The sequence below is a fragment of the Takifugu flavidus genome, chromosome 5, assembly GCF_003711565.1.
Source record: "Takifugu flavidus isolate HTHZ2018 chromosome 5, ASM371156v2, whole genome shotgun sequence".
NCBI lineage: Eukaryota > Metazoa > Chordata > Actinopteri > Tetraodontiformes > Tetraodontidae > Takifugu > Takifugu flavidus.
The window spans coordinates 10,393,371-10,404,888 of NC_079524.1; the positions used below are offsets into that span (position 1 = coordinate 10,393,371).

The 11,518-nt window shown below is 48.1% G+C and overlaps 1 protein-coding gene across 6 annotated transcripts in view; it reads right to left on the bottom strand.

The window, feature by feature from the left end:
• The window catches only part of cux2b (cut-like homeobox 2b), a 67,719-nt gene that overhangs the window by 55,830 nt on the left and 371 nt on the right, over positions 1-11,518 (bottom strand). The window contains exon 2 of one of the 6 annotated variants that reach the window (XM_057031789.1): positions 3,854-4,028. The exons of 1 other annotated variant lie outside the window; for it this stretch is intronic. Coding sequence is in view for 2 of the 5 variants with exons in the window: in XM_057031786.1 (XP_056887766.1) it covers positions 3,676-3,801 (126 nt within the window). In the remaining 3 variants the exon portion in view is untranslated. 4 more of the 6 variants (XM_057031788.1, XM_057031787.1, XM_057031786.1 and 1 more) reach the window with 4 other exon arrangements.

Consider the following 11,518-nt stretch of genomic DNA (forward strand, 5'->3'; position numbering starts at 1 on the left):
GATTAAACAGCATGCGCAACAATGAAAGTTTCATTTTAATTTTCAGCTGGAAAATAAAACAGGCCCTGGCAGCGCTCCTGTCAGAACAAAGGCAGTGTTACAAAACCGTCTTGTTTTCGCTTCCTCTCTGACATGACGTGACAGACACGGGCAAAAAAAAAAAAAAACAATTATTCATTATTCAACAACATTTAAGCATGCAAATCTTGCTCACTTCCTGCCCCACACCAGGATAACGCTTCCAACAATTAACCATTAACTTAGCAAACCAACAGAAACAGCATTTTGATCATTTATTAGCGGCGGGGATCGACAATGTTTTCATGCCGCTAAACTTCCACAGCACTGACGGCACATTGTTAGTGTGGCACCAGGTCACTGCACCTGACCAATAAGCTGTTATTAATCCATACAGAGTCATCCATTAGCCTGTCCGACTTTACGACCCTCTCCTTTATTAGATGAACCGTCAGCGGCCCGTATGGGGCAGGACGGTGGTGCAGCTCATCAGACGCTCCCCAGAAGGTGCCGTCGGCTCAGGTAGGCTGAACCTGAGAAAGGAAGCGGGAGGGGAAAGCTGAATCTGCCAGTTTCCAGGGGGTATTCCCCACCGTCCCGTTATCGCCGATAAATCTTAGTGGTTTACGATTAGGTACATAAAATGAGTCATAGATCTGGACGGTAAATAAGAGCTTGTCAGCGTGGGCTGACGCCAGGCCCAGCTCCTGCTCCACCTCCTCCTCAGCCAGAGAGTCCCTCCGTTCCCCCGGACATCAGACTGCTGCTATTGAGCTGAGGCTAAAAAGACTCCAATAAATAAGGCTGATATTTCCCTTAGGACGCCCCCAGTGCCACCCCGAAGCAGGGACGGAACAAACAAACACATCCAGCATCAGAAACCAGGCTGTCTGGATACTAATAATCTCCACTTTTTTAACATCTTCCAAATGGCGCAGTGCTCTATGTTTCTTTATTGCTTCCTTCAGACACAACATGCCAGGAAGTCAATGGATCAATCTATTTCAAGTATATTCAAACTATATGCTGGACTCTAGAATACACTGATGTCTTTTAATGGACCTTCGATCCATACTTGCAATTAAGCATGCAAAATCTCCCGTTAAGTAACTCCACTTTACAGTGTGTTTACTCTGGCGCTGTTTGGCGCATTTCAGAGCAGCGGCGAGATGACCTGAGGGAGGAGCATCGGTCTCCAAATGCACTAAGACAATAATGGACACTTCCTCTGCAGCACCAGCTAATCATTGTTGCCAATTCGTTTACACTGGTCCAAAATGACTCCCTGAGTGACCGCCGTTGCATATTAAACAGAAACACAGACAATAGGGACACACAGTTGGAGGACAGGAGAGCAGCTAAAGTCTGGGTGGAGGTGGGAGGGGTGGGGGGGTGGACAGAAGACTCATAATACAGTATGGACAAATGGGACTCCAGCAGCTGACTGATAGCATATTAAACAGAACCGCATTACTGCACATTTTGACAAGACACCTGCAAGAGTGTTTTCAACACACATCAGCACCGAATCAGCATCTTCTGCCCTACACCTCATTCTAGAGAGGAAAAAAGAGGACATGGGGAGGGAAAGGAAAGCAGACATGTGCATGGCTACGGGCACGCAATCAGCTACGGATTCAGATTCTCACCACAGTTCTACACCGTGCTATAATCAGAGGAGACGAAGGGAAACAATGCCAGTGGCACAGCGGCATAGGAGATTCAAAACATTTTCATTAGTGAGCAAGGAGAAATAAAGCCCTCCGAAAGTGAGAGCGCCGCTTCATTTCGCACACGTCGGACACTTAAGAGGAGAGATTAAATGGAGGACAGGTTTTTAATGGGAAACTCTGCAAAGGCCCGTTCTAACTATCCAAATTATATTGTTTCAGCAAGAGTCAGAAACCAGAGCGCTACCGTTTCAAGCAAAATTAAAGTAAGAAAAATAACTCCCATTTAGCTAATTTAACCATTTAATTACAAAGACATCTAATTTAGTCTCCTGCATGTCTGCTCCTCCAGTGGGATAAAAAAGGTGTTTTTATTTTTGCTCTAGTTACATTAATATTCAAAAACTATTGAAGATTTCAAACAAAACCAGACCCCCCCCCAAAAAAAATTATATTGCATTAATATGTCTATATAAACAGGAGTTATTATGTCAATACACTGTCCTTTAAATCTATTATCATTCACAATATAAGTGATACTTTCTCAGTCAGATTAGCACTTTTTAAATTTTGCCTCTCATTTATTACTTTTTCCTTGAATATATTAATTTGATGCCATCCGAATGGAACGCCATTGATTTTTATCACATTCCATCGTCCGACCTTGGTAACAGAACATTTCATAGTATAAAAAGGACAAAGTAGGCAGGTTTATTTAGTCTTTACCCATGGAGACACCAGCGCACATCTGCATTTGGCCATTCACTGCTTTCAGATCTTTAAAGGCCCTTGAATATGAACATATTTAGTGGTTTGGCGTTTAAAAACCAGGTGTGCACAAATGACGGAGGATTATCTCCTCATAATTCTGCCTACGTATCGACTCGTAACTAGACATCGTCAGCAGTTGCGGAGAGCATTAAGTTTATGGGCTCCTCATTATTTAACATGTTTGGGTCTCCCTACAGCCCACTGAAATTTTGATGGCGGTATTAGAGCGAGTTTTTTCTTTGCCTCCTGTCTCCCACTCACTACTTAAGCAGAGGCAAAATGAGCAGGAGAAGTCTCGCCGGATGGACGGCGCGGGAAGAGATATTAGCCTAATCTACCGTTCTGCTTTCATGTGAATAAATATTGGAGAGGATGCGATCAGAGAGCGCTGGTAGCGACCCGGTGGTGGTGATGGTGTTGCAGACATGCATGGTGTGGACAGGCTGGGGACTGAAGTGGCGCAGTGGTCCGAGTTAGCCGTTCCCCGCCTCCACCCTCTGCATACAGTAAAAAACAAACATTCCTGTAAATAAAGACGGCTGTCCAGTAACTGTCTTCCCAGTGACAATGCTATCGACTGTAGTCAGATGCTCCGCTGATTAAAAATTGATCCGTTTTGAAAAATCTAATCAACTGAATAGGATTCTTGCATACGCGGGGTGGGGCTGCCCGTGTTGGCTGGGGGAGCAGCTGCTGACACAGAGAGGCAGACCTGTTATTAACCCCTTCACCTCCACACGCGGCCCCCTGCACCCTAGTTCACATCCCGCCTGCACCCCTGGACCAGACACGGCCCAGACGGTCTGAATTATTCAGCAGTCTAAGAGAGGCTTCGGCCACTTGGCCTATTAATGTCCGCCTGTAGAGGCTAGTGGCTCTAATGGCCGGTGTGGAGGAGCCTTGGTTCCCAGCGGACGGGAGGGGGGCTACTAACTCTGCGCTGGGAGCGATGTGAGAGCGAATTCATCAGGGGCTGAGGTCATAGCAGGTTAATGATGCTGCACGTCTAGACGGATGCTGGACTCACGCCCTGCCCGAAAGGAAGTGGGGGATGGCATTGGAGTACAATAATATATATTTATATATTTTATCTCCGAAGGAGCCCTGCAATAGAACGCCTCAGCCCTTATCTGACTAAAACAGCACCGTTTGCTTTGCCCGTGGCCCACGTCTGGCCGGGGGATCCCGCCATTTAAAATACCAGAGCGCAAATTACCTTGTCAAAACTGGACGACGAGACAGGACATCCGGTAATCCACCAACAACACAAGGCTAAGCGGTGAGGAAGTTCGGGAAGTGACATCACAAATGGACAAAATGCTCCGACATATCTGAGCAACATTCATAACAGAGAGATTAAAGACTGTCTACACAACTCAAGTCTGATTACTCACAACCCCTTATCATCTCTGCACAAACAATCCCAGCAGCTGGAGAGGGCCCTTGACTCCCGCACAAGCTCACTCCGTAATCAGGACATCACCCCCAGAGAGAGAGAGGGGAGGGAGAACAGGGCTCGGGTTGCCATGTGGTCTATTGCCTTGGTGAACATGTGCATCCACTCAGCATCTGAGGAAGTAAACATAATAGTGAATGCAGGATGAAGAAGAAGAAGGAGGAAAAAACAGCCTACCAAGGGTGCGACAGAGGTGCGTTTTTCCCTGACTGACAAATAAATGGTTTTGCACCAACACAGTCATCATTCACTCACTCAGAGGACAAATACATTATCAAGTCCAGGCAGTGGAAGGTATTCTTATCATCATCTACTGGAGATTTATGCACTTGAAGGTTGAGTTCCTTGAGCGAGTGGGCTCAATAAGTCTCGTGAAGTGGAATGAGCTTAGCCTTCAGTGGGTAATATCAGCTGCTGGACCGCGCTGCCACTAACCCACCCTCGTCGCCCTTATCTGCGATCTAATGCCAAGCACATTTCCTGCTGAGGTCAAAATCGCTGCCATGATTGAAGTGAACCAAGGGCGTTCTAAGGAAGGCAGACACACCCACGCCAATTTACACAAATGTCATTTCCACAGCTAAGCTTAGTCAAGGTGACCAAGCGCATCACTCAGTGATCTACGTGCAGCGGTCTAATGGCCCCTTCACAGCAGGAGATTCTCTGATTCACTCATTCCGCACAAGCCGACCGTTCCAGCAGGGAAAAAAAGGCACAGGAAATATGCACGGTAGAGTGGCGAGTGATAAAAATTCTGCACATGACTGCAGCGAAAAATGAAACGCTTACTTATCACGGAAAACCCCTTCATAACAAGATAAATATTGGTTGAGCATTAATAGTAGATGGGATCATTTCCATAAAGCGTGGAACTGATCTAAATGCTGGCAACATAGCAGCAAGGACCTCCGCAGAGAACACTGTCCACTTGACGGGAAAGTCTCCTGATTTGCAGAGTCAGAGTCAGTTGACCATATCCTCGTCCTCGTAAATCTCGCCTCCTCGGGCGCTTCCCAGTGCAGCGCACAGCTGAAGCTTGGAGCAATGTTTAGCTAAACCTGCTGGCCTACGTAGGCAGAGAGAGTCCCCAGAGGGCTGAACAATCAGACAATTTCAAGATCATGAAGCATTAAACCAATCCCGGCAGGGTACACTAATTAAACAGCCGAGCCCCGCACAGCCAACCAATCCCCACAGAGCAATTAAATCCATCCCCTCTAAAACACTGTGGAACCTGTCTGGGGAAAATGCCGAGGAGCGAGCGAGCGAGCGAGAGAGAGAGAGAGAGAGAGAGAGAGAGAGAGAGAGAGAGAGAGAGAGAGAGAGAGGTGGAGCGGGGAGCAAAGGAAAATATCATAAAATTCATCTGGAAAAAAAATCAGGAGGAAAAATGAGAGGAATGCAGGAGGAGGCTAACAAGGAAAATTGAAAAGGGAGCAACACTATACAGTTCTTTGTCCTAGTCTCCTTTTTGGGCATTAAAATTCAAAATGTCTCCCCTCTTTTGGAGCTGGGGGTGGAGGGGAAACTCTGACCATATATACATACAAAATATAGTGACCCTGTTGCAATCAACCTCGCATATTTAATTAAGATTACAAGGTCTGGAAAGCACTTGCGAGACAGAATAGCCTCGAGGCCTATATTACACACCGGCAGAGCTGCTAACACAGTTGCAAACCCGGATCAATAGCCCGATGCCCTCCACTACGAAAGTAAATGAACAGGTGACAATGGAGGGATGACATCATAGGGCTTTTCAGGGAACAACAACAAAAACCAGAGGCAACACCAGCAGCAGTTAATTAAAAACCCTGTAATTCCTGTCTTTAAAAATAGCCAACAGATTAAAAAGTGAACGTCTTTCTTAGGCAAATTCTCATCTGTTTCCCAGGAGAGATGACTGCAAGTGTATTACTGTGATGTTGCACAGAAGCCGAGAACGCTGAAAAGGTAATATTCCACTGCGCACCAGAGGTGCAGACGGGGAGACAGACTTGCTCTTTTCTCCCCTGGCCGAGGGTGTATAAATCACGAAGCCCCGCTTCACGTCGCCACTTCCTGTTCTTCTCCATTAAAAATGATAAACTGTACCTCTTGTAGCCGCTCGCTCGCTTTAGGGTCCCAGCCTGCACCTTCCCGGTGAAGAAGAAGCGAGAGCGCGGCACTCAGATGCATCCAGACCCCCCACCCCCACGCCCCCCATTGTTGGGGATGAATAAGAGTGTAATTAAATGAGTGGGGGTAGCAGCTAAACAAAGACAAGGCCGGCGACCACGGCACCCTTGATCCATCTGCTTTAGCCATAATGCACCTTTTTGTATTATTTTGACAAATAAGAGCACTTCTGCTTAGTGTTAATAAACGCTGTTTTAATGCTCAAAAGCACCACTGCGGTGCCTTCGCCGCGAGACTCCGCTCTCTTCCCTCTTAAATGAGGACAAATTGGGCCTCGGATATAGGCGGCATGCATAAGACTACTGTTCCGCCAGGCTGGTAAACACACTGTGAGCAGTGGCACATAATGAGAGTGCCTGAGATCCCCAAAGAAAACCTGGGGAAGGTTAGTGAAGCATTGATCTCATGAGTGTGCCGGGCCCAGGAGCACCCTTCACACCATGCTAACTCAAGCTACATGACAACCAGGATCGGAACACGCTCTGCACACAAGTCTGGCACTTGCACGTTGGGGAAATAAGCCCTGAGTTTATTTCTCTCATTTTTATCAGTCATTAAGGATAAAATGGTCAAAAGCAGAGGATTACAACATGTGGGACAAGAGAGGGGGATTCCCTGAAACCCCGGGAAAATGAACAAGAGAGGGCACGTGCTGGGTACGTCTGCAGTGTCGTCTGACAGTCCGGATGAATAAAGGCAGTGGTGGAGAAATGGAGCTCAGTGTGGCCTTGCAGGGCAGGGGGGGACCGGCTGTCAGCGGGGATAGAGGACGTAGCTTTGATCCCATGCCGATGAACCATTACCTCCCTCCTCCCGATGCTTCCGCCAGCCTCGCTGCAAGAAGAGTGGAGGCCACGCCGCCGCCACAAAGCCATCCTCCAGCAGACTAATGTGTCCCTGAAGTTTTGTTAAAGCTGGTTATTTACTCCTGCAAAGCAATCGCTTCAGCCTGGGGGCTGCAACGCAGAGAACGTGCCGCTATGAAAAAAGCTGGTGTCCCCTGCGAGGATGGGATGTCAATTACCAAGAGGGCATTCCAGCTGAAACATTAAGAGGAAAAATAAACAGGAATCTTCCAAAACAGCAATCTTCAGCTTTGAAACCATTAAGCAGCACTTTTATTATAAATCAGCGCGCATTGATAATTTCTGTTTAGAGGCTCAACAAACAAAACATGTTCCCACTCATTTTAACTGATAGCTGCTTTGATAAGTTCAGCCTTCTCACCCCGACCAACACCGAGGACATACAGCATTGAAACTGCCCCCCTCCCCACGCTTTTGTCCTTCCAAACCATCTTCCAATAAAAAAAGTTCACAGAGAGGTCTGTGGATTGTAGCCTTGATCTGCAATCATCACACGCATCACAGAGCCCCGTCAATATCTCAAAGACCAAAAAAACCAAATGTTAAAAACTCATCACGTCTTCAGAGGAAATATCATCACACAGGTGAGAGGTAGCATTGGGAGAAAAATAATATTTACCCCAACAAAGAAAACTGTTCCGCCACGCTCAAAACAAACCTTATAAAAGTGGGCTTTTTTCTTCCTTTGCTTGAGAAAAGTTGTCCACTGCAGCCAGAGTGCCCAACACTGCCCCTGGTGGCAGGGCAGTTCAATTAGAGGTCATTTCATTCTCACAAATGGTTTAAATGTGGTGCATTTTTAATGTAGACAGACCTTTTGTAACACTTCTGCAGACGCCACCTAAACCTCCTAATAGTTAATTCTGTCATAAAAATGCAATAAAAGAGGGCATGGCTATACTGCAGCCCACCACCAGAGGGAAGCCCCGACAACTGGAGGGCGTGCTGTGCGTTTGCTGGTTAAAGGCTGAGATCCCCGACGTGTTGAAACCTTGAAATGTGTGGTCACGCGCCACTGAAGTGACTTTTGCGCCGTGAGGAACCTTTTATCTGAGCTATCGAGACTTTTCAAGCGCACGATGAGCGATACGGAAACATCATCTTCACAGGCGGCCTCATCACAAGGTGCCGCATCCAAACACGAGCGCGCAGGAGGCCAAAAGTGAACGGATAGGTATGAAAATCTAGCTGAAGGAAGGTCAAAGTGATTAAGCTGACACTAACGACAGGCCTAGTCTTCCTGGGAGAATGCTCACCGTGGCTGTCTCTAAACCCATTTGTCATTCTGCTTCCAACACTGAGGCGTCTGCTTTGAAGTCTCTACCACTAATGCTACACAGAGAGGTTAAACAGCTTAATGCTCGAGTCAGTTTCACTCTTCTCCCTCTCTAATGTTCCCAGCGTTTCATGCACCGGGGTTACGGCTCCTGGATTTCACATCTCAATTTGCCCCAGATAGTCCTGTAAAAAGCTCCCCGCTTTCCTGATTTGCTTTGTTGTTGCCGTCAAAAGGAAGAGGGCTTGAACGCAAAGGATACGGTACCGTAACAGACATGCCCCACCCCATTGATTCACAGAGGTGGCAGTAATGACGAGCATGTTCAGAAATGTTTATACGGTGGAGGGGGGGAGGGGGGGGGGCAAATGCAGCGCCAAATCAGCGTTAAACAACATTTAACCACGGCGTTTAATCTGCTGCAGCCTGGATGGACATAACTGTAGAAGACGAGTCCTGAAAAACAAGATAATGAGCCGATAGTGCGCCGCATCATTACGGAGGTCAGCTTGAAAGGCTTTTTATATGTGTCGGCGCATAAAAATAAACTCATGCAGTCATTATGACGACTAATACAAGGTCTGAGGCGCTCTGGACTTACTTACGCTGCACAACAATGAGATTATGCCGATGCACTTGACATTAACAATATCAGCCAGCAAATATACGAAAGTATGAATGAAAGGGAGACGCGATTTTCACAGCCAATTTGAGATTGTGTGTGCGCGTCGTGCGTGCGTGTGTGTTTGTGTGTGGCTGGCAAACAGCACGCAGAACAGGCTGGCAGCGCAGGCAGCCGGGCTCACAGACTGCAAAGCAATTTCACTGTTTGGCAATACTGTTGTCTCTGTGTGCGGATTAGAGCTGACACCAGAGCAACTGAGTCATGCTAAATGTGGTACAATCACTAGCTTTTGTTGCTGATCTAAAAAGCCCGCTGCCTCTTAGAGTCGTAGAACAGAGAGTCGAGGGGGGGGGGAATGGCAACAAATAAGCGGCACACTGTTTTGGAGTGCGAGGTTGCCGTGACGCTAAAAACAGCGGCGGGGATAAAAGTAACGGGGCGCAGAGACGCGGAGAGCAGCTTGTCAAAAGTGAAAATCAAATGGGAGGTTGTTTTTTTTGGTTTTCAGGCTGCGACGACGTCCTTGTGAATCCTTTTTGGCAGCATGAGCGCCGCCGATTAAACAGAAGCTCTCCGCCAAACGGCGATGGTTTGTTTCTGCTGACCACACGTTCCTCGGCGCCCACAAAGTCCTCCCACAGAGCCCGCCGACTCCTCTACCGGTCGTTTTTGGGCCGGGCAGGACCTGGCAGGGGAGACCCTGACCCGTCCTTTTCACGCTCGCCCACAGAAATGCCATCTGGCTGGCGTGAATGATTACCAAAGCAATGGCCAGGTGACCTGCAGCCAGCAGGAACCAAGGTCACTCCACCTCAGCGCTTCACACTTCCCCTGCCCTCCTTTCACCAGCCTGCAGGTGAATTATTCATCACGGATGATGCGGAGGGCACATATCTACAGCACAGACCAACAAAAAAACCAAAACCCACACTCAGTTCACTGATATAATAAGCTGCAAAGGGAACTAAAGGTAGTCTGTGGACCAGAGATACATGCAGACTGTGCGCAGGCTGAGCAGGTGAAGCAGCTGTAATCATTTGCACACAGCCAGAAACAGGAGCCAACCATGACTGAATGAGAAATAAGTGAAGTAATTGATTTCAGACCGGCGTAGCAGACATTGTCACATTTAAGCCACAGGCGTGTTGGGGAACAGGCGCGTGCAGGAATATTTACTGCTGATAATACGGTAATGTCATTAAGGCTTCCACACAGAGATTAAACAGAACCTGGTTGACCAACACAAAGGCGAGGCGCGTTGACGGTGCCTACAGGTCACGCTAAAGAGGCACGGAGGAACGCACGCAAGTCCAATTTCGCTTGCTTGCAAAATTTTGCAGGTGATAAAGTCAAACACCTCATTTGGAGCGTTGCTCGAACGGCGACCACGTCTGCCGCTGAAATGATATGAAACTGCCTTTCATTATTATTATTATCCTTCCGCAGCCCAGCCAGGCTCTACTATGTCAGAGTGATTCATTCCATGAATATAAGGTCATTCAAGGGAACCTAGCATGAGCGCTTCCCTGCAGGTAGGCAGGCGCTTGTCCTTTATATTATTAGTGGTCACTTAGATGATGACCACTGACTGGAGGCTAACCTTTTTTATTGTGTCCCACTACATCACAGCTCCTGACACTGTGGGTGATGTCTCAGGCATCCTGATGGGGCACTTCAAATGTAGGTCCTGGGTTATTTACCTGCCTTTAATGAAAATCCTTGAATGTGCACATCTATCACACACGCTCCTGTGCAACCGGGGGTGGAGGAGAGGCTGAATCCGCAGCAACAATGATCCCCTCCCCTCAGCCTGGATCACAGAGAGGTCCAGCGGCCGAGAGCTGGAATAACACCCGACCAACACGACCGAGAGCCGCCAGATCAGATTTCTGCAGCTCGGCAGGCTTTTCCGAGGCACCCGGACCCGCCGCGCTCCCTGTCATTTCTCATGTTACAGAACATCAGTCAAAAGCCAGGGACGCTGCCCTTGCACCGGCCGAGGCTGATTTACAAACATTAGCGGGGAATACAATTACACAGCCCCCCCGGCCGAGCAGCCCTCTGCGGCTTCGGGAGGGAGCAGAGGCGGGCTGCTGGTGTCGGCGGAGTGGACACTGAAAAGCAGTCATTCGGGAAAATCGGACTCAACGGCAGCCTAAAGGAGCGGGGGTGCACGCAGCGTAGCTCACCTGCCTCATTCTCCACGATATTAACGAGAAACGTGGACGAAACGATCCATCCGTGCAGCCTTTAAAACACCTCTAAAGACGCGCGGCGGCGGCGGGCTGCAGCCTTCAAATGCGCGATTTAAACCAAAAATGGGGGTAAAAAAATAAACTTTCCCACCAACAAATAAAAGAAAAAACTTGCCAGCATGCAACCAACTGCTTCCAACCTCCCCCTCTCCACCTAAAAAAAGGTTAAGAAATGAAAATGGTCCTACTGGAAGATGCAGCCGCTGCGAGAACCGTCGACACAAACCGCAGAGAAAGATTCAAAAAAAGAGAAAAAGTTGCAGCCTTCATCCGGAGCAGAGACGTTCAGGGAGGAATTAAAAGTTTCCCTGCGTGGTGAAGAGCGGCGGCGTCGGGCAGGAAAAAGCGGGGGAAAAGCGTGAAAGCAGCAGTGCTGTCCGCGGTGCTGATCCCGCAACACCGG